Source organism: Gambusia affinis, linkage group LG17, assembly GCF_019740435.1.
Source record: "Gambusia affinis linkage group LG17, SWU_Gaff_1.0, whole genome shotgun sequence".
Lineage (NCBI taxonomy): Eukaryota > Metazoa > Chordata > Actinopteri > Cyprinodontiformes > Poeciliidae > Gambusia > Gambusia affinis.
Window position 1 is genome coordinate 11,902,692 of NC_057884.1, and position 24,176 is coordinate 11,926,867.

The 24,176-nt window shown below is 34.7% G+C and overlaps 1 protein-coding gene across 8 annotated transcripts in view; it reads right to left on the minus strand.

Moving 5' to 3' along the window:
* The window catches only part of znf618 (zinc finger protein 618), a 42,659-nt gene that overhangs the window by 12,752 nt on the left and 5,731 nt on the right, over window positions 1–24,176 (minus strand). For 6 of the 8 annotated variants that reach the window (XM_044144236.1, XM_044144242.1, XM_044144238.1 and 3 more), the window contains 7 exons: window positions 13,747–14,074; window positions 10,989–11,066; window positions 8,166–8,210; window positions 3,087–3,176; window positions 2,701–2,781; window positions 638–727; window positions 43–132 (listed from right to left, as the gene is read on the minus strand). In XM_044144236.1, coding sequence (XP_044000171.1) covers window positions 43–132; window positions 638–727; window positions 2,701–2,781; window positions 3,087–3,176; window positions 8,166–8,210; window positions 10,989–11,066; window positions 13,747–14,047 — 775 coding nt within the window. In that variant the 5' untranslated portion in view covers window positions 14,048–14,074. The remainder of the gene's footprint in view (window positions 1–42; window positions 133–637; window positions 728–2,700; window positions 2,782–3,086; window positions 3,177–8,165; window positions 8,211–10,988; window positions 11,067–13,746; window positions 14,075–24,176) is intronic. The other 2 variants (XM_044144240.1, XM_044144239.1) reach the window with 2 other exon arrangements.

Below are 24,176 nucleotides of genomic sequence, written 5' to 3' on the forward strand. Positions count from 1 at the left end.
ATAACAATAAACAAAAATGTCACAAAAGAAGGCCATACTTACTTTTTATCTTACTAGCTTGGCTGTGGCTAAATTTACTCATGTCCAGGGTACCACATTCTTGTACACGTGAAGTCTTCAAATCAAATGACCCTATAACAAAAGTATCTGGGAGTCATGTACACACCAATGTAATACTTAGTGATATATGTTCATAGAGCATCTTTTAGGAAAGCAATATAACTGCAAACTCCTGTAATATATTATACAATAAAGCATTGTAACTGTTTAGCGAGAAGATTCATTTTACAAAGGTAGTTTGTGACATTTTTTTCATCTGGAACTTAATTAATGCTTAATGATTAAAGTCAAAACTTGCCAGACTTCAAGCCACCATTAAATCCAAGGAGGCACAAATAAACTAATCATACTGATCTTACTTGGTTTCATTTTCTAATTTTTCCTTGGTTTTTGAACATGTCAACATCATCTTTTTTTTTACTTGTATTGAAGGAAAAAAACTATTATGGTACATTTATAGGCATATTCCACAAAGCTACAATGTAAAAACAATATTTTTCCACCATTCCTCCTATTTGCTCTAAATGAAATTTTAGTTCCATGAAGTTTTTTGGCTTGGCGCTGTAATAAGACTCACCCAATGGTGTATGAAGAGCAACATGCTCCTGGTATGGGTTGAAGTATTTGTACTGCTTCCCACAGAACTCACAAACATAGCTCCCAGTTTCTGGAGATGAAAATAAACACAATTAACCTGTTAATTACTCCAATAAATACAGAAACAATCACGTTTGCCATCAGGAAATAAGAGGCTAAAATAACACTGGTGATTATGTTTGCAGAGCAGACTTTGTGTTAAGCAGTGTCTGTCCCTACATACAGGTGCATTTAATTTAATGAAGATATCACCTGAAAAGTTATATCTTCAATATATTTTTAATTTATTTCAATAATTCAATTCAAAAAGTGAAACTCATTTTAAATAGATTTATTACACACAGGGATAAAATATGGGAAAGGATTTGTTTAAAGTTGATGTTTAAGGCGTAAACCAAATGAAAATGAATTCAATTTCTCCCAATAAATTTATATTATACAAGACTAATAAAAATGTTTTAAACCCTCTCACTGCCAAACACTTACATGTCAGACATAGACATGTTTGTAGGGACACCGGTGTCAGTCAAGAAGCTAATACAGAATTTCTGTCTGATGGCTTTTATCAGAGAAAAGTAATTTTTTAAATGCAGTTGGAAATCAAGATCCTCCATATTTAGTCTAGACTAAATATGGAGATGCACAGAATTTAAATTGTCTGAAATCCACTTTGAAATTTCCTAAATCAGTGATGATTTGAAGAGCACTGTCATCTACTTGTGTTGGTCCACAGCATTTTATCAAATCACCAGTCACCAAACTGGAAATGTCAAATTTGCAGCACTTTCCACCAGCCCACTTTACAAAACTATTAATACCTTTTTTAGGGAAGAATCTTGTGTACTGTCAAGTGGAAGATGAGAGTCAGCAATGTAGAGTAAATGAAGGTTGCTATAACTCAATCTGGGCTTCCTCAACACTGCAGCGGAGCTACAGGATGATCACATCCAAGCCATGCAGTAAATCATACAAAAGAGGGTTGTAACAAGACCAATAACAGGGCCTGTACTGTACTATACAGTGCATGGACATGCTTTTGTTGATGCTAAAATTTCTCTTAAAAAAGAAAAATCTTTTTGTCAATCTTCTGTAACATTTCACTTTTTCTCAGAATTTTTTATTTTTTTAAATTTTTTTAGGAGCCCTACACATTAATCACCAAAATTAACAGACACTTGAAATACATCATTATGTGTATAAAGAATTTGTAAAAAAAAATAGCTTCACTTTTTTGAATTAATAAGATTAAAGTCATGCATCCAGGCTCAAATATATATATATACAACCCTATTAATTCTGGAATAAATGTAACACTGCTGAGGATCAACCATGTGCTTTTTGTAAACAGCAACAAGATCCAGGTATTGGTTTGGTTGGATATTTGAACAATCATTTTGTTATCTTATTAAAGCCTATTTTTCACATTTGGGAAAAACCTACTAAAGAGAATGGCAAGCTACATTTAACCTAAAACAAAAATTTGTTGTTTGATCATGCTTCAGTAAATCCATGTTCTAAAAGTCTTCTGTAGAAATACTCATCCTCAGCTAGGATGTAGGAGTTTAATAGTGCACCAGTGGTATCTGATTAGCTAGGACATGCTTACACTGCAAATAAAATTCTTCTTATTGTTGATTCTATGTTAAACTCTCTTTGCAAATTTTATTTGTCCCGTCAGCAAGACAAGATTCTACAACATCTCTTTGCACAATAAATGAGTCAATCATCCAATTTAACTTGGGAGCATGTTGGTTAAAACCGACTGCAGACATGTAACACCTGACAATTCACATTAAATCAACAAAAAAGAACGTTGGACATAGAAATTATTTGTAATTCACTTAAAAAGTTAGAAACTATAGATAACAGTAATCAAAAACCTTAGGTAGGATGGTTTCTGATGGTTTACACTGATTGGAAAATAGGTTTGGGTTTGTAGTGTGCGATTTGTTATGGGACTTTTTAAAATGTAAGAAAAAGAAACGCTATTTTGAGAACCATAATAGCCTATGTTTAAACAAACTATGAGTACTTCAGTCTTACTTGGTCCAATTTTCTGATAGGGTTCAATAGGCTCCTCCTCTTTAAGGCCATCAACAGGGAGAACCACCTGTTCATACGGATCTGAGAGAGACGGAAACATAAGCACTGACATGTTGATAACCTTCTTAAGTAATACAAAAAAACAACTTGTTTATAAGAGATTTAAAAACTAACATTTGAGGAAAATACAAAATAAATATAAAATAAGGCCTATAACACAATGCACAATGAGAGAGTTGCAAACAGAACTGAAGAGGTCCAAATGAGGAGCTTAACTCTACTGGTTTCATTCTCATCAATGAAACCATTAATTTAATTAACAATCATTCTTCGATTCTCTCAAAGACAATCATATTTTTTATGTAATTTCTAAAACTTGAGGTTACCATCCACTGCGTGTAGGTCACGGTGCTCCTGGAAACAACTGTAGTATTTATACTTCTTGCCGCAGATGTCACAAGAGTAACGGAAGCTACCTGTATATGAACAGAAGAGAGGCAAAGTTTATATTTTCCAACTTAGGTTCAGCTAGACAAAGGATTTCAATTGCTGTAATATTTACATTTAAGAGACAAAAAACAATTAAGAATGAATTATGGGTCAATAATCGCCAGCTAGCAGCAAACAGATATGTTTCTGCATTTTAAATATAAGAACAGAGGAATGTTACATGCAAAGAAGGTGCAATGCATACACAGGAGTTTCTACATAAAAACTCCAGCATACTATAAGCCTGGCGGGCCACCAGGCTTTATTTGGCCTCTCACCAGGGTAAGCATTGTCTTAAATAGTTGTTTTTTTATATACCAGTAACAGTGACAGTGAAGATGGATTAAGCGAGGGTTATACTTGATGCATTGGTCTCTCTTCACCAGTGGTTCACAAATCAGCTTTAGACAGAACCATAAAAAATGATTTATGTTCTGCTTTCAGTCTTTCTTCAGTGGAGAAAGATGCATGCATCACAGAGATTAAATTAAATCACACAAAGAGGAATCTGATGATAAAATGAAAACTCAATGACATGGCTGGCAAATTTTTGTAAAAAAAAAAAACATTAAAAAAAAAAAAAAAAAGCACCATGACGTGCCTTTATCCTACAAGAGTGATCTATAAACTGCTTTATATGAAAGGTAGAACCTGACTGATGTAGAATATTGTTTGTTAAAGTTAAAATCAATAAGCTTCAAAGACTTTACGATGTCATAAAAGTCAGCTTAAAATAGATATACTTAGATGCAAGCAAACCCATATTTCAATAACGGTGATATTTTAATATATAAATGCTGTTTTAAGTGCAAACAAAACATAAAAAAGAAAATGTTAAAATATCTGCAATGTGTTTGCCGATCCAAGAGAAACTGATGCAAATAGAAAAGCACAACGCAACAAGATAAAATCTTTGGAGCAAGAAGGTCTGCATGGAGTTTGCATGTTCTTTCTGTGCATGCGTGGGTTCTCTCCGGGTTCTCCGGCTTCCTCCCACAGTCCAAAAACACGACTGTCAGGTTAATTGGTCTCTCTAAATTCTCCCTAGGTGTGAGTGTGTGTGCATTTTTGTTTGTCTTGTCCGACTCTGTTGCCCTGTGACAGACTGTCGACCAGAACGTCAGCTGGCACCAGCACCTCCCAACCCCACTAGGGACAAGGGTGTTAGAAGATGGATGGATGAACTTCATATCTTCAACAGAGGAAGGTTTATGCTTCTCTCGATAATTAAACAACAACTAAAATCAATAATAAAGCTCTGAACCAAAAACGTAACATTTTAATATCATTTTAACACAAGGTTATTATACAAACATTAGATGATTTCTTCGATTTGTCAGCCTAAAAGCTCAGATGAGATGGTTCGAGACACAGGTGAGGCCAAAATCATAGTAAATCAATAATGGGGTAAACAAAAAAAAAATATTGGTTATGGAAGCCTGAATCCCTCTAGATGGGGTTCTCTTCATTGTCAGTCTTCTGTAAATCAAATGTAGCAAAACATTAACAGTACAGTTTTAAAGCAAAATCCAAACTAATCTAATCATGCTACATTTTAGCAATGTAGCAGCCAACTTCCCTTTTTCAACCATCCAAAACGCAGAGATTTGTGCTTTCTTGTGATTCAGCAACCCCAACCACTCATGTACAAACATGATACATTGGCATCTCTCTTTGTTCTGCACCCACTCAAACACAGAATCAATACATCATCACGAGAAACGGCAGCTAATTTGATCAAGTGGAGTTTGTAGCTGATGATTTGTTTCAGTCCCTTCGGTAAATAGCAGAATAAACAATGAAAGCCACATCTGACAAGAATGCTAATGCGAATGTAAGAACTGTTCTGCTATTTTGTAATTCAAATAGCACAAATGTAAACTATTCGGTTTGTAAAATGTTCAGTTGGCTGGCAAAAAAGCCTCCATCCTCCTGTATAATTAATGCAAAATATTTTCTATTCATTTCATTTCAGATCCTAAAATATTATCCATCCTGAATTGCAGCCAGCCCATAGAAGCCTTTATGAAGCACATACCCTAAAATAAAAGGCTGAGAATAAGTCCATTATTTAACTTGCCAGAAGGCTTTAAGTCAAGGTTATTGTATTCAACAGGTTACTTAAAAATGAGTAAGGGGGAATAATCTTAAAAAGACTTTTCAGGAATTGACATGCAGAGATAAAATCCCCTTGATATAAATGGATTAAGGTTGTGCTATGCTGTCTTCTGGCTGTCAAAACAATGGAGACATTATTTTATGTCTGTTTTTTTAGTATTTAATGAGCTGATTGATTTATAATAGCCTGACCTTTGAAATTTCTCCAAAGAAAATCATTTTGTGCCACCATAGCAACGCCAAAGAGGTAGTGATCTATAATTTTAACAGCTAGCACCTGAAATTGGCTATTATTGACAAAAACGATCAAGGTTTGCAATAATGATCACATGTTTCAAAGGAATTATTAAAGAACTGATCATTAGAGAATTGTAGCCTGTGTCTAAAATGAAGTACGGTCTGCCCACCTCTGTGTGAGCGCAAAGCAACCGAAGCTGAAAAACGTCACTATGATCCAAACTGACTATTCACTGCCATGGTAAAATGCTTTTATTAAAAAACATAACTTTGTTTTGAATTGTCAGAAACTGCTTTTAGATATTGTCATGTCTGTCACTGACTGTCAATATTTACTTTCCACAATCTGGTATGAGCAAACAAATCTGAGGTCCTGTTACATATTCATATAAGTTTCAGCTTGAGTGCATGATTTGAGGACAGTTTCATGTACAAAATCATAGTGATTTGATTCTCAAGTTATTTTCTATAAAGGAATGGAATTCTTTACTTTCATAATATTTGTGTTTGCACATAAACATAAAGACATTTGCACAGTCATCTTGAAAGTACACGTTCTATCTAAATATTTTAGATCGAAATCATTTTACCTGGCTGTAAAATGATTTTACAACCTATTCCATACACAATAGGTAAAACAATAGATTTTGTAAAGGGATGCACAATCTTACAATGACTTACTGAATCTTACTGAGACTCTTACAAAAGTTGTGAAATCATTTGCAGCCAATGCTGATTTTACATGCTTTTATTTTATGAAATCACAGTCATTTACAGACATGCAAGAGTGGACAGTTAGCAGCTGCAGTCTGTAGATCAAGCTGTGTATTAGCTTGTAAAGACATTTTGAAGCCTTATGCCAGTCACAATAAAATTTATAGCTGAGGCTGACAGAAATATAAATAACTAGATGATTAGATGATCAGGTTCAAAAACCAAAAGGCAATTAGTTTTAAATTATCGGCTGTACTGAGCTATGATTTCATTTGCTCTGCTTCTTAAACTGCTTTAGACAGTATAATTCAAATTGGTATTTGTGTTTTGATCAGTACAGTTATAACACCTCACCCACTCATCTATACACTTATCCCAATTTCAGAAAAGACACTGTTCTGTCTTCTTAATAAAACTGGGCCCAGATGTTTCACTAGTCTGATCAATGAAAGAGACTATTTTTCCTCCATTTTTTTGCGTGACTTATCAATCTGTCGTTAATCACCTTCACAGAGTCTCTCTGGACAGCCGTTCAGGTATCTCACAGATTTACCTTTTTTTTCTACACATATCCTGTAAATAAAATACATAATATGCTGAAGTTTAAAGTAGGGCTGAAACGATTGCTCGAATGATTCGAGTACCTCGATTATTAAAATTCCTCGAGGAAAATTTTACTGCCTCAAAGTTTCGTTAATTTATGTTTTATTACCTGTCAAGTCTCCTGTTTTGGCAGGGAAACTACTGATTTTCTTACAGTTTTTTATCCCACTTTCCCGCGATTTTTTTAAAACAATTTTTCTGTAAGTATCCCGTATTGCTCTCCCCCTGGGTCTTGCGTTCGTACCCTGGTCTACAGGTTGTATCTCCCCCCCACATTATGTTCATTCGTTCATCTGTCTCCTCCAGACCTACCGTCTGCTCCTGGTCTATTTCCTCCCTCAAACCCCCATCTTACGTTCGAAGATGAATACATAAACTAAAAGCTGGAGTATAGACATTTTTTAAAAACTTATTTGTGAGCTTGCCTCTTCACTATTAACTTGAATATAATTTCAGATTTTTGCATACATTTTCCTCAGGTTAACTTAGAATGTGAGCTATTATTGTTACAGGTTAGCTTTCTAAACTACAAAAAAGTAACTGCTCAAATATGAAAAATTGGACTGATGTTGATATCCAATAGTAACACTGGTGTTATGCTAGATTTATCAATATTTTATTTCATCAATTCTTTTTATCCGATTACTCGATTAATCGTAAAAATAATCGATATATTACGCAATTATTAAAATATTCATTTACAACAGCCCTAGTTTAAACTATAAAGACTCAGCATAACCAAAAGTGCTTTACAGTATATTCTAGAATTTAATCTCAAAGTTGTTGTTTTTTTCCCCCGTCCAGTGGCCTAAATATTAAACAGCATTGTAGCATTCAGCTTATACTCCTCATACACCATCTAGACGTTCTCATTCTATCTCCATTAACTGCTCTTTACTTTGATTTCTTTCAATGTACATGTACTGAAGTCTCTAGGTTGCATATTCACATAAAAAGCACAGTGAGCATGTGTAGGTAGATGTATAAATAACTCGCAAGTACTACTCTGAGGCACAAGTATTTTTAGTCCTAATCAAACTTTAAAAGTGATGTTAAGGCGCCGGATAAAAACTGGTCCTATACGACTGGTATTCATCATCTTGGACTTAACCTTTTCTCAGTAACCCATTTTTAAATTGCACACTGTAAAAGATTACCTCAATTACTTGCATTTTTTTTTCCCCACAATCTTCCTATTGTGTTTGCAATTATCTACATTCGTGCATCTGTTTTAAAAGCTACATCAAATCTGCTGTCATGCAAACAAAGTTTGTTTAATGGATAATTGGTAACGGTGTACTTACTATTGGGTGTCTGAGGCAGACCATCTCCAACCATGCTCTCTGATTCTATAATGAAAAAAAATAGGTTTGGACTTGCTTGAATAGATTAATGCCAACATGTACGTAAAGATCCAGCTCTGTTTGCACCAAATTATTATTTGAAGACAATAAAGCATATGAGCAAACTGTGGCAACAATTACTATTATTTTGTTCCTTTGTACCTTTTTTGTTCACACTGACCAAACACAGTCGGCGTACTCTAATCTGAGTGTGTGCTTTCAAAAAGCATGTTGGCAATTTGGAATCAGAGGCTTGATAGCAACAACAACAAAAAGAAAGACACCTACAGCAACAGGCAACTCCTCCCTATGTGGAAATATAGAAGTCTATTGATTTTCTTATCCGGGCTTATAATACCCCCCTGTTGCCTTGTATTTTATGCTCCTTTGTGTTTTAGCCAAAAAGAAGGCTTCTCATGCCAGAACATGCATGCAATCCTTTAAGTCCAAGCAAAGTTGAAGCTTTTTCTCTTTTAAATATTGTATTATTTTCTTTTTAAAGGGCCCACAAAGAGAAATGTGATATGAATCTGAACTGAGCTCCTTTTTCTTACAGGGCGTCAATGTTTAAAGGTGCTGCCTTTTAGTTTTGGTTGGAGTCGATGCAAATCATAACACCTTCCTGTGGTGGCATTTTACCCCATGAATTGCATTATATTGCATTGTTTTAGAATAACCTAGGTCCTATACTGACCTCTGAGTACACCAGACCTGTCATTCACTGAAATCATTATGACACAAAAGACAAAACAAAAGAGAGCTCAAAATGCTGAGCAGTTGAAATCCTTTGACAACCAAGAACAGGGAAACATTTACAAAACTGTAACAAGTGACTTCAAAAGCTCCCAAATATATGTGTTGTTGTGAAACTAGAGGAGATACAACACAGATGTAAAGAATAAATACAGATAAAATAATAAATAATGCATCCTCCATGACTGGCTGGAGGATGTCCAGCCAGTTATTTTAGTAGCAAATGTAATTTAATTTGAAAATAAAAGATGAGAAAGCTTCATCTTGCAAAGTTGACCTTTCGACTGTTGAATGAGAGTGCTGGAACCTGACTGAGAAGGAATATTGTTTCTGATGATCAGTGATCAACATGTTTGTATTTAATCCTGACTTGACCTCATCAGTAAGTATTAACCCACGTCTATACAAATGGAAAATATGACAGAATTTAGGTTCGAATTGCAGATATCTTTCAACATATCTGCAATTGTTGAAAGATACAAGTTTCTGAAGTATTTTGGCCACTGCAGCCCCCTGTATCTATCGCTACTTGGTTAGGCAGGAGATTAACTTTCCTTCTCATATACACACAAAAATACAACTAAGTTGCATTTTATATTTTACAGCACTTTATAATTTTACAATTTATAGCATTTTATATTTTATATTTTATTTTATTTTATCTACAACTAGTTGTTACTGTGTCTTGTCTTCATGCTGCAACTGCGAAGTAATTTTCTTGCTGGGATGAATAAAGTACTTCTATTCTATTCTATTCTAAAAAAACTGTCAGCCATGGCAAAAAGGCTCTCTGAAACTTGCTCCAACAAAATGTAAAACTCAGGTCAGTTCAAATAACACGAGTTAACACAAATTGACTGATAATGATATATTTCAGTGGTTAAGTCTGTGACAGATGGAAGAAAAACAAATGAAGACAGATCATTTTTGTTATGCAAATGTACACAAAGTTTTGCTGTTTGTAAGTTTAGTGTTTCAAGAAAAAATTTCAGCTGTTGATAGGTTAGATCAACTCTAAAGCTTTAAACATAAAGACTTGCTTTTTTAATAAAAAATGAGAGGTTCTTTGTTCTGTTTTTTTTTTGTTTTGTTTGTTTTTTATAAAAGAGGGTGGGATTGCTGTGACGGTGCATGGATGAAGCACAACCCACATATGGGGGCCTCAGTTTTCGACACAGCTGCCGCAGGTTCGACTCCAGGACTGGAGACCTTTGCTGCATGTCTTCCTCCTTCTCTCATTACCCACTTCACTGTCAATTCACTATCAAATAAAGGCCACTAGAGCTAATAATACCTTAAAAAAGTACAAACAAAAAAATGAGGGTGATATTAGTTATTACCTTCAAAAACAATCTCTAATTTGTCGATCTACAGAATGTTGTGATATTTGTGAAAGCTTAATAACATTAATATTGGAATTATTTGGCTATTGATTTGCTGATTTAGTTTTAATTCACTCTACAATTACACAGTTTATGGGTTAATAAATATGGTTAGAATGAAAATGGTGGAATTCAGAGAAATAATGGGAAAAGTGTAATTTCGTAGAATAAAAGGAGGAATTTGCATATAAATAAAACAGATTTTAGGGGGCCCTTTCTTTTACCGCTGTCATTAAGATGCAGCCACCACTTTGTAAAATCCCATGTGGGCAAATCGAGCAACAATTCCATCTCAATACACTTTCTAAAAAGAATAAAAATATCTATTCAATCCAATAATAAGAAGATTCCAAGTAAGTTATATACATTTAAATTTAATCCAAATTGAAGAACTGACTTACAGCATTAACTCTTCCTGGAAGATTGTGTAATTGACAACAAAACTGGCAAAAAAATATTAGTAACATGAGGAGCATGAAATTACTCCACAACCTTTCAAGGAAGTCTTCTGCAAACACTGATATTGCAAAACCAAATGCATTTCAATATATTGTGCAGTCTGACTTCCAGTATTTCATTTACATTTTAGAATCCTAAACTCTAAGGAAAGAAGTTTATATATATATATATATAAAATCTATTATCTTACCTCTGTGTGCTCTGACGTGTGTCTGAAAGCAGTTGTAGTATTTGTACTTCTTCCCACACACTGCACATACATACGAACCTGCAAAGGTCAAAAAGTAAGTTTTAGTACCATTTCATAAGTAGCAATTAATTTATTACAGTCAAACTTTTTAACCATATGGTTCAAGTTGGGATTAACTTCTGAAAGTTTTTCAAGTGAAACTAGATTATTGTTGTTATAATGATATTAAGATCAAGTCTTGCACAATTTCAGTAAATATGTTGAGTTTGGATCTCAAAGTTAGGACAAGCATCAACATTCCTTCAGAAATACACACAACAACTGATGTTAACAGTTACTAATACTAATTGCCCCAATCATTATAATTGCTGGTATAAGATGGAAGAGTTTAAAATGTCGACTCCAAATCATTTGTATTTGTTTGAAATAAATCAAACTCCTCTTTACAGAGACTGCTCTCTCACACATCTTGTGACTCCTAAGATAAATAATTAATGACCACTCTTGGCATGAAGGCCAGAAAGAAGTATTTTAAATGCTGGAAGTACACTTTATAAAAATGAATTTGACTCAGCTAAATAACTATTGGCAGGTCAAATTCTCTCATCAGTGCATATTTAGTGCTAGAGTAGCGGTTTATACAAAGTGTGGGTTCTGAACTGGTTCTTCAGAACATTAGTAAGATCCTTGCTTAGATAAAGGTTCAGCACTGTTTTACATCACTGTGTTACTTTAAATACTTGTTCCAGTTAATGTTTAATCACAGAATTGGTGCAAGCAAACACTAGCATAGCTTTAGAATTGAGATTGCTTGGTAGAAAAACTTTAACAAGGGGGAGTGAAGGAAGGATATACTCAAACTGTAGCACTAATCACAAGAAGTCAGCTTCCATTTCCAAATCCTTATATACTTTTTATTGCCAAAAGTATTTGCCCGTCTGTCTTCACTCACATATTAACTTTAGTGATATCTAATTCGTATTATATATTAACATGATGTCAACCCATCCTTTGAAGCCATGAAAGCTCCAACATTTCGAGGAAGTGTTTGCTCAGGACTTAGGAGAACATTCATTTGAATATTTTTTTTTACCATTCTTTCAGAAGCACGTTGTGAGGGAAGACACTGAGGTTGGATGTAAAAGCCTGGATAGCAGTGTCCACTCTTATTTATCCAAAATGTGTTTGCTCAGTTTGAGGTTAGGGCTCTGTGCAGCCACTTAGGTTCTTCTACTCCAAACTCACTCATCCATTTCTTTAAGAACCTTACTTTGTGCACTGATATGCACTAAACCATGGGTGGGCAATCCTGGTCCTCGAGGGCCGGTGTCCTGCAACTCTTAGATGTCTCCTTGGTCCAACACACTTGAGTCCAACGGCTGAATCACCTCCTAAGTGCAGTCCAGAGTCCTGCTAAAGACCTCATTATTTGACTCAGGTGTGTTGACGTAGAGACACATCTAGGCCTGGAGTTGTCCACTCCTGCACTAAACTCTAAGAGACTACATGAAGCTTGGCGGTGTGTAGTGATTGACCTCTGTGCACTTCACAACTCATCTCCTGACTCTGGTCTATGATTTTAGGTAGCCTACAATTTTGTGGATTTGTTGCTTTCATTCACAACCACTTTCGCTTGATTATAGCACCATAAATAGGAATCTTCAATATGAAGGAAATAGTTGCACAGGTGGCATCCTATGGTACCACAGTGAAATTCAATGAGATCTAGCGAGCGACAAATTCTTGACTCAGCTAAATAGCTATTGGCAGGTCACATTCTCTCATCAGTGCATCTTTAGTGCTGGAGTAAGGGTTTATACAAAGTGTGAATTCTGAACTGGTTCTATAAAAAAGATCCTTGCTTAGATATTCACAACCAGATGTTATGGAAGCAGCCTTGCAAGCCTAAGTGCTGAATTTTATACACCTGTGGTTACGCACAGGTGTATAAAATTGAACACTTGAATTCAATAATTAGGAGGGACGAGTTTTAAAAATTTGGGGGAATGTAGTACTCATGTGAAGATATGAAGCTGCAAAATATGAATATGAAACACTTAAATTTAGGAGTACTCTAAAATTTTGGACAAACTGTTTGTGTCAACATCTATAATTAAATTCCTGTTTATTATTAATCCTAGCCAGAAAGAACCGGCACAGGCTGGTTTTTAAAAGCTGCTGATTCCAATTAATTTTTTATTTGCTCTAGTTTACCCAGAATAATGATTTATGTAAATGCTGTTGTGTTAGACCGTGAGCTTTAACCAAATTTACATAATGAATCAACCTTATATACAGCTGCACTTGTATACATGCATGACGCTAACATGATTTTTGAATCATCTACATGGTATCTCAATATTATAAAATAGCGGACATTAACATAATTTAAACTTAACAGATGCATGAAAGAATGATGTGGAAGACAAAATATCTTCTCCACCCCTAAAAGAAACTTGTAGAAAAACATTTATTTGATATTTTGATATTTGATATTTAGCTGCTATCCCAACAAGTTGACATAACTGCATTTTGATTGCAGTACAAAAATGACTGAACAGAGCATCAACTGGATGTCAGTAAACCTTCAAACAGTCCATCTTTTTAAGAAACAAATCCAACAATAATCAGTTGAATGTAGACTTTTGCACTGCAGGAATATTGTTTTCATAAACTGGCAATAGATTTGACACATAAAAATAAATGCAACTATTTAGGCTTCAAGCAAATGCAAGGATATATCAGTATAATCACACACCTATGCATGAGTCAGTGCTCTTCGTTGGAGGAGGAGTACCAAGGGCAAACATACCCTCGGTTTGAGCTCTACGGGTTCCACCTCCGCTTGATCCTCCATCTTTTCCTCCAATAACGACACAGATCTCAGCAGGGTTGGCATCTCCAACTTTCCCATTGCTCTTCTCTGAGATCCCAGGCTCTTTCTTCACAGCAACCGTCGGTGGCGTACTACTTGTGGCTGTGGAGGGATCCGTGGCTGCATTCCCATTTCCGCTTTCAGCCTGCTCCTTCCCAGGATTAGGTGCCTCCGGTGCACTCATGACTCCACCTCCTCTGAGCCTGTGCTTCTGTACAAGGAGTAAAAACAGTAGTAGATATAAAAATACATCCTAGTAATGTAATTTGAAGCTATATGGCCTCCAATCTTTACTCCATTCTTGCATTATACAATAGTATATGGAAATAAATATTTGTCTATTATCTAAGAACAAGCCATCAAAGATTATCAGCAGCTTGCTTTTTAAAAAATGCTTAACATGAGACCCATTTTTGCATGGTAATGAAAACACAGGACTGTGGTTTGAGATAACAAAGGATCTAATTAGTGCTTGAGAGGAACCTACAATTAACCAATTAGAAGCAAGGAAGGCAAACAGTGCCATTGATGTCAGGCATTATAACATTGTGCTCTGAAAAAGTGTGCCTTTTGATATTTTTAATAAGAAAAAAAAAAAAAAGAATCCAATCAATAGCTGAATATAATTCCTGAAAATGTTTAAGCTTGAAACATTAATTCTGTTTGGTTTCCATTCAGAAACTTTTCTGTTTATTAAAGACGTCTCTAATGTGGTCTTTCACAACACCTGATGAAAACATTGAATCACCTTGTTTTTTGTTTTCCATTCAAGCTAGTTAATTGAAAAATACAAGCTGTTTTAATAAAAAAATTTAGAAGCTTTTATATAAAGTTGAGTCTTCAGAGTAATTTACTACATATGAATACTTGCAGAATTTCGAAATATAAACTGCTGCCTCAATCTTCTAATATCCTACTAATGCCATCAGTCTTAACTACCTCAAAGTAAAGGTTTAAGTTATCTTGTTAACATAATTTGCAAAAGTTGTGAAGTAAGGAGCATTTGGCTATACCTAATTCTTTGCAACAATCTGGGCACCCTTATTGCTTTAGGATATCCTGGCATGCTAGCTGAGACCGTTTAACAATTAAAATTGTTTAGTCATGTACACACAAACCAGACACTGATGGAGATGTTTACTGTGGTAATGTTCAGTGCGTCTTGGCTGTTATTGGACGTCATCTTTAATGGCTTAAATCCTACACTCCTGTGGTGCTCAAATCACTGCAATTTGAGAAATATCTAAATTACACAGCTTACCACGTGGCTATAAAAGGCCTTGTTAAAAGAATGAGCTCAAATGCAACCAACCAAAACAGAAGTATGCCAAAATGAATGATGTTATGGAAGGAAGGAAAATCTGTCTTCTAATAATAGCACACCAATACAGCAACAAGTCTCTTAAAACCCCAAAAGCACCTCTCTCTGAATAAGACACATGACCTAAAATGGGTAATACTAAAACCAAACATTGCTCTTTTTAGAATCATATGGTAGATCTGCACATGCAGTTAAAAAAAGGTGGTGGAAACATTAAAACTAGGTGTTTTCCTACGGGTTGAGACTTTCTCATATTCCCACCTAAACTACCCAACTTTTTAAAGAAATTAAAGAAGCCGAGTTAATACTGTACAAAATCTTTTAAAGGTATGTCATTGCAAGATTATATTTTTTCACCTATGCATCTTGCCAAAATAGCTCAAGCCCAGTCAGAATGCAACGACAGCATCTGTCAACATCTATTTAAAAATAGTTGCTTTGTTGTTCTCTAACAAACAGTTGAGTCCTTCATAAAATAGCTGTCTACCAATTAGGTGAGTTCTGAAGTCAATTGGCTACATAAGAGTTTATTTCCAGTTCAAGTAAAAGTGCCTACTTCAAATGTAAATATCATGTAGCTCTTTCCTTCCATATTACAATTATGTAGGGCTGAAAAAATTCCGCGAGTGATTCGAGTACCTCGATTCTTAAAATTCCTAGAGGAAAATTTATCTGCCTCGAAGCTTCATTAAGTTATATTTTATCATTTAGTGCAGCGTGTTCCGGCCGGGTTATTACTTGCGTTGCGCAGAGCTCTCACTAAGTTGTTGACGAAAGCTAAGTTTTAGCAGCATAAGGTCCAGTTTTCAAGTTCGGGCTGGGAGGATTTTATTGATTCATGATAATATCTGGGTTATTATTGTTTTTCGGGGGATCAATAAGCATCCTTAACATGACTGGCACAGTGCTTGGAGTACGGCAGCCTTTCTCCTCCGGGAGCTGCTGCCTAGTGGCTGGTTCAAGAAGAGCGCTGCAGGTGTATTTATACAGGTGAGCGGATAGACTGCACACTGCGGCCGGCTGCGCATTAGATGATTTACGTCAGTGTAGCTTTACGGAAGAACTGGAAAATTTATTTCATATCATCCCGGTCTCAACAAATGTGTGGCGGAGCGCATTGTGACGATACATAGCTGGTAGATGTGTTTCTGTGTGTGACAAACAAAGGAGCCAAATCCCGTCACTGACATAAACACAAAATCTATAAATATCTGGGCAAGGTGAGAGTTCACCTATTAAATTGACTGAAGATGAATGCATAAACCAAAAAGCTGGAGTATAGACATGTTTTATAAGTGTATTTGTGTTGGCAGCCTCTTTATTATTAAATATAATTTCAAATTTGTGTGTTACTTTTCTTCAGGTTAACTTAGAAAGTGAGCTATTATTGTTACAGGTTAATTTTCTAAACTACAGAAAAGTAACTGTCAGGGAAGTTCAAATGTAAAAACAAATGGACTGATACTGATATCTGCTGTTATGTTAGATTTACCAATGTTTTACTTTATCTTTTTTTTTATCTGATTACTCAATTACGGTAATTGAAAGAATAATTGATTACTACAATATTCGTTTACAACTGCCCTACAATTATCCATTTCTTTGTGTTGATCGATCTCACAGAATCAAAATCCATTATATTTTGTGGATGGAACGTGATCAAATAAGAAAATGTTCAAGGTATATAAAGACTTTTGCAACTACTGTAATTGATCCGTTTCTGATTCAGTACAATTTAAAGAAAAAGGACATAAATTAAAAGTTGTTTTAAAGCAATGCAAAGTCGAAAGTAGATTTAGAATGCATAACACAATAAAAGCATCAATGGAAAACAGCGCAATTCAATAATTGCCTTTTGCTGATTATCTTCTTTAGAAGCCAAACTGATTAAATGAAATCAAATGAAAATAAAATTTGATTGTTTTTTTTGTTTTTTTTCTGAAAGTCTTCAGAAAAGGTGAAGACACAGGCTGAGGTACTTTTGAGTCTGAAAAGAAATTTTATATAAAACAACTTTTAAAAATTGAGAAAAAAAAATTCCTTTGAGTTTTTTATAGTTCAGACAATTAGCCATTCATCTCTGAAACAGAACAAAGGCAGATTGTGGTGATACTGATGTGATTTTTTAGAATACTTCATCTCTGTGCTAAAGTAACTGACAATTAAAATTATATTTTCATGTTCTGGGCAGGTACAGCAATTTGAGAAAGATACGTAGAACACAGCTGTACTTAAATAAACCGTATTAATGTCAGCTTAAAAAGAAAACTTGATCATTAAAATGTAAAATCTTCTGTTCTTCACTTGGCCTAGATTTTACAGGGACTCTTCCAAAAATCTCTAAATAAAAACATGATGCTTCATGAAGACATGATCCAAGAAGGCTTTAAAATTTAAAATTCTGCCCCCCCATTACTAGTAGACAAAGATCTCACTCTTTATTTCAACTTCTACTTTCACATATTTCACAGTAGTACAAAAGGATGGCTAAGTTAAACTGCGATGTGAAAAAAAAAAGAGACAACACCCCTTAATGTTTAAGTGTTGTTGGGGACCCAAATGTAGGAATGAAGACAACAGGAACATAATGAAAAAAGGAGTATTTTTATTAACAGAACTTATTAGGAATAGACTGGAAACATCATGATATGGACTACGGATACACCAATATGAATATTTGGGCTAGTATTTGACATAGATATTGCTATTATGGATGATAGCGATATCACATATGTCACTACCCTTTGATATTTTGGAAGAAAAAAAAAGAACATCCTGCTGACATCACCACTTAATCTCTGCTTCAGTTAAACTGTACAATCCTGTGCTGAGTGATTGTCACTGTCATAACAAACAAACACCACATGACCACCCTCCTCCCCAGTTCGAACATCAGCCCAGGTTTGCATATCGGTCTGGATGCTACACTGGTAAGTAAATGAAAAGTTGGGGAACAGCTGCTAAAGATCAGAAAACTGAGACTCTGAAGTAAAAGAACAAGAAACGAGAAACCAAAAGCAAAATGAAATATAAGAAGCTGCAACCAAAATTATCCTACTACTATTATATTCCACACATGCATGTCTCACTGTAAACTCAGCAGGTTGACATGAATGTAAATATTCACTGGAATGAAAATGGTCAACATAAGTAATGCAAGTCAAATCCTCAAACAAGATGCACGTACGTGTTTTAATCTAAAGGATGGGTGTATTTTTCCTCTATGCACACACAGTAAACCACATAGATGAGGCGAAAAACCTGCAGAGCTTTCTGGCCCTCCTTTATTCATGCAGAACAGCTAATGATTACCATAGAGGCAATGAGAACAATAAGCACAGCATAGCTAATAATATTTCGAAAAAACCCTCTCTTTAAAATAGAGCTTTCTGGGCAAATTTTTTAAAGTACACAATATTTCTCTTTATTAACATCGCTGTAGAATACCTGCAGGAAAATTTAGTGATCTGAGAGGTTGCTTTGCTGAGACCAAAGCAATAACCAATCATCTATGATTATTTATTTAGAGTCTATTGTTAGTTTATTAAATATTTAGCTTGTTTACTGGAGCTACAGAAATTAAGATACAAGTGTGAGAAGTTCATGTTGCATATAAAACATATTGAGGAATAACTTTAATCATGTATGAATAAATCACTAAAAGACAAAAATGAAGATGTTAAGTTTTTTTATGATGACCTTTAGTTTGAAGAAACATATTTTCAACTGCTGCGACAGACTGGCGACCTGTCCAGGGTGAACCCCGCCTCTCGCCCGGAACGTTGGCTGGGGATAGGCACCAGCAACCCTTCGTCCCATTAGGGACGAAGGGTGAATAGAAAATGGATGGATGGATATTTTTAACTGGATTTTCCCCCCTGCATTTTCCACTAAATTCTGCTGTTTTATTGTCATTGAACAGTCTAGAGTTATGACTAACATTAATATTTTCCATATTCTGGTGTGCTTCACTGTACTCTACAGAAAATAGTAGATGATACTTGTGGCATGTTGCGAGTCGGCACTGCTTTGAGGGTTTGATGTACTTTTTCTTCCCCAAGAAACTATAAGTGGACTTTAAAACCCCTTAATTCCACAAAATGTCACAAGTTAAAATAGAATGAAGTGGAAAAAAAACGAAGCCATCCCACTCATATTGTTCAAGTGAATTTTGATTTGAACACAGCTGTTTTACTTATAATTGTGTGACCTAAATGTTGTTAGATATTCTTTCTGAAACACCATGTGTCGCTTCACAACAACTAAAACAGCTTCATCCTAAAGTCACAGCCAAAGAAGAAGTTGTAAAATCTACACAAGAATAAACAGTTTCAAGTAAACCTGAGGAAATGAAGCTCAAGTTTCTCCAAGATTTGGACCTCCTTATGTTGGATAAGATTGTATGTACTGATTTACATGTACATTCTGGAAATCGCAATTTGAAAGTTGTGTTGGTTTAACATTAAACAACAGTGAATGAATTAACTGCTTCATCTTTTGTTCTATAATTCTAAGCCTCATAAGCAGGTATTAGTAAAAAAAAAAAACTGCTGACAATATGACTTAAAAATAAAATCTCATACTCAATCCGATTTTAATCAACTTCCTTTCTTTTTTTTAAAAGAAATTAGAAAATATTTTCAAAACCTTAATCATCCCTTCTGGGAGTTGACCAGAATTCAAAGTCTAACTAAATACAAGCTGTAAAACATGATTGTAAAACAAGATGGCAGGCCCTGGGTAGGCTGAGCCGAAAGACTGCTATGGTGAAAAACAATCCTGATTTTCCTAAATGATAAACAGCACATTTGATTAATTAATTAAATGCCCAGTTCTATCAACAACCTCATTAATAATTGTCCTTGCTTTTTATGAATTATTCATTGTCAAACCAAACTTGTTGCATGAGTAATTTGTTTATTTGAAAATAAAATTTAAGCGGATATTTAACTCGCTTTTCACGCGTAATATTGTAATTTTAGGCCCTATTCACACAGAAACAATTTTAGGTGTGTCTGCATCCGCAATCTACCGAGATTTGGTTTCTCGGTAGACCAGAAATGATCATTTCTGAAATGCTCATTGTCCGAGTGCGAATAAATTCCAAAATGCCAGTTTCATGCATCCATGTGGCCATTCAAGTCACGTCTTTTTGTAAACAATGACATCAAGACTTCATCTCAAGTAGGTGAAGGCTTGAAAACATCAGCCTACACACGTTTTACAAATAAACTGAGTTACTTAAGTAAATTCAATTTATTTGTAATTATGTGATAGGAACAAGATGATGATTTAACAGTGAAACATGTTAATCTGGTGGGACTGCCCCCTGGTTATGTAGTTTTAATAGTGGATTTTCAACAGGAGACAACCCAACAGCAATACAAGCCGCAAAAGTTCATCTATGCATTTCAGCACTGCAAAAAACATTTCAATCCAATTTGAAGCAACGTGTGGGCAGACCTCTCAAAAGTCTTCTGGGTCAACTGCAAAATGAGCTGCTCTTTTATCATTTACAGAGTGGCGCCAGATTTTACGTCTTGGTGACATAATACATTAAAACATTAGTTCAACATTCTCCCACTCAGTCATGTGGAAAAGTGTTTTCTTAAGATGGTGTTCCACTTTGAGATCCTTCAGTTTCCATTGATGTATACCTCATATATATATATAGCTGTTTTTCATTTAGTCGGAATTACAGTGCGCCTGGAAAGTATTTACAGAACTTCACTTTTTCAACATTTTAATTTACAGCTTTATTCAAGTTAATCTCTTTCTTCAAAATTCCACTTCTATAACAAATATTTTTTTAAATTGTTTTTAAAAGTAAAAACAAATTTGATGAGCAAAACCAAGCACTGTTCAGACAGTAGTCAAATCAAACCAGTGAAAAGGACTCCAGGCAAAACTCAGGAATTAAGTATTGTAGAGGCAAGGATCATAGCATGCTTATGAAAATACTTCAATGCAAAAGAATAGTTTCATCTTAAAGCAGTACGAGTAAGTCAGCAAAGTTGAACTCCAGTAAACTATGTCCTTCAAAGGATAAGGAGAATGAGGCCTTTACTAGCCCACAATTGAATCATTTATTCAAAAATAGCTGTATCATGAAGAACTGTAAAGGAAAAGAACACTGAATGTACTATAAAGACAAGGACATTAATCTGGGTTTACAATTTCATCAAAAGAAAACACACTTTGTAAAATATTTTTAGACTACCAAGGTATGTAACTAGAACCTTATGCATACACTGTTGGGTTATTTAGCCTGGAATCAGGCTACAAATATAGAATAATCTTGTTTGCACATGAAACTCCTCCTAAATTTAAATTGGAGAAATAATTACAGTTGCAGCAAAATTGTTTGGCCGATAATGCTGGAATAATACAGTGAATTTATTTACTATTTAAAAAATAGTAAACCTTATATTTCTGAAAACAAAAGGTTTTTGAAACTACTAACAGGACTAACAGGTGATTCAATCGTAAAACAAAAATGACAAAAAAAGAGAGGTTTTGAGGTTTTGCCCTGTAGTTAAAAAAAAGTTAACTTTCTATGTCACAAATTAAAAGGAAAAATGAGTGGATTTCCACAACAAAGTGAGCAAGGTTTATGAATGACATACACACAGATTCTGAATGCAAAATGCAGAAATCCACTAAAAACAGCAAATACCACATTCTTCATTTACAGGTTTATGTTTCATTTACATCACGTGCTGAGACAAACAACAAACCAAACTAGGCACCAAAAAATTTAATTGAGGTAAAAAGCACTTTTCTAAATTTAGCTTAGATAAATTTCTGATTCTGCCTTTGAACTGAAAAGTCTTCTGGATCAGGTTCCCGGGTTCTCCTGGATCTACAATCACTCTAAAGTTACTCTGTTTCCTGGATATAAAACTTGTTTTATAACCAAATTTAACATTTTAAGACCCCCTAAGCTGTTCTTCCTCCCTTAAAGGGGCCGCTGCTGCTCAACTGTCTCCCTAAACCAAAACTGTCTGTTGAAAGCAACTGGTCTAGCTATTTAATTTAATTTAATTTAATGTCCTTCCTCACTGATGCAGCTACAGCGTTTTAAAAGTTTTTCATTCTGGCATTAGTAGACACAATAATGGGTAATCCTTTGAATTATGTTCTTTATGCTTGAATGATTTAAGGTCAAGTACAAACACAAAACAAAAATAAATAAAAAATCAGACAAGGTCCAGCGGACAATAAGATATTGCAAATAACTATTGCTTATGACCACTAAAAAGAATTAGGACAAAAAAATGTTTATTTACCAAAATATATCGACAACACAAAGCAAAATGTTCTGCTTCTTGTACTTAAATAAAAAGCATCCCAGTTAACCCAGTGCCACATTCCTTCTCAGATGGTTTCATTTAAATTGCTGTTTGGGGCCCAGAAAGGCAAAATTGTTCATTAAAGAACAAAAAGGCAAAGACCAAAGAAACTTCCTAATTAAATTGAAAACAGATTGACCAGCAGTACTATTTTTTTTCCTTCTGGTCACTCTTGTCATTAATCATCTCAAAGCTCTCCACGTAAATTGGTAACTAAGGTACAGAATGGCTTATAGGTAGGAAAGTACTTAGAATGTTCTATTTAACCCATTGAAACAGTAAAATAGCGCACACATGTTGCTACATAAATATTATGTTGTCATATATCATTACCCTTTACTGCAGCCGCAGAACTCTTTGTGTTTAATATATTTTCTGGTTATTAAGAATGTTGAAAGCAATGTCTGACAAACTCTGTGTAGGGCTTGTGCAAAAAATCTTAATTATTTTGGCCAAGGCTCATAATTTTTTATGAGTACTTTTTTAGGTTAAAAAGAAACAAACAAAGCATTTAATTTTCTTTTAAATTCCTGCATCTATTTGTTCTAAGTGCAATGATGTGTGGAGCAAGACCTCTTACCATGATGAGGAATAAACATACCCAGAACTCCTGGAGGAACATAGCTATAAATTATGAAAGTGCCTGGATTTTAAACGTAGTGTATGCTAAATTACATCAAATAATTTTGATCATAAAATTCAAAAAGTCAGATAATAGAATTTTTTTCATTGAATTTCAGTCCTTAAAAAGCCTAAGACTGAGCAAACATTCACTTATAAACACCGAAAAGATTTTTGATTTGTACTCTTAATGAATTTGACCTGTGAGAGGAACAATGCAACAAATTTTCCTGAGGCTAAATAATAGATATTTTTTTTATCTCTCTTTTGTCACTTGAAATCAGGATAAATAATGCCAAGGACGCTTCCTTTCAGAAAACGTTCGCTCCCCTTCTCACCGATGCAACCATTTTTGAGTATCATTTTTAATGCAAACTCTAAATTAGTATATAAAATGTTGGATGTGGCTTGTTTTCTTCTAATTAAAGCCAAAATGCAAAATTTGCCATCTGGTCTAGGTTTTCTTACAGTCTGAGGCGGCCTATATACCATAGCCTACAGCAGGATGGCAAGAGAAAATCTAAACCAGATGCACATTGGCTTCATGTCTCTGTCTGTATATCGTAAAATGTTATAAACAGACATACAAAAACTCAAAATTGTGAAGATGAAAGAGCTGATTCTTGGTTTTGCAAATCTACATTCACAAAGTAACATATTTAGATCAAAACATGCACATGTGTTAGAGTAAAACTCCAGAGTAAAGGCAAGAATTCAACTAAAAACTGCTGCTGCTGACAGTGAAGGAAGCAAAGTATTACCTCATCTGGGGTAAATACAAATTGAAGCCACACTTTTAAGATTTTAATTTGTTAGTATGTTTGAAAACAATATATTCTTGTCTTTCATTTCTCAACACACTACTTCGTGTTGCTCTATCCCATAAAATCCTAGCAATACTTCACGGAGTTTATGGATGCAATGTGACAAAATGTGAAAATTTTCATGTTGTTTAGTATGCATTTTAAAAACAAAAGACAAAATCAATGTCAACATAAGCACCCAAGTGTGTTTATGTC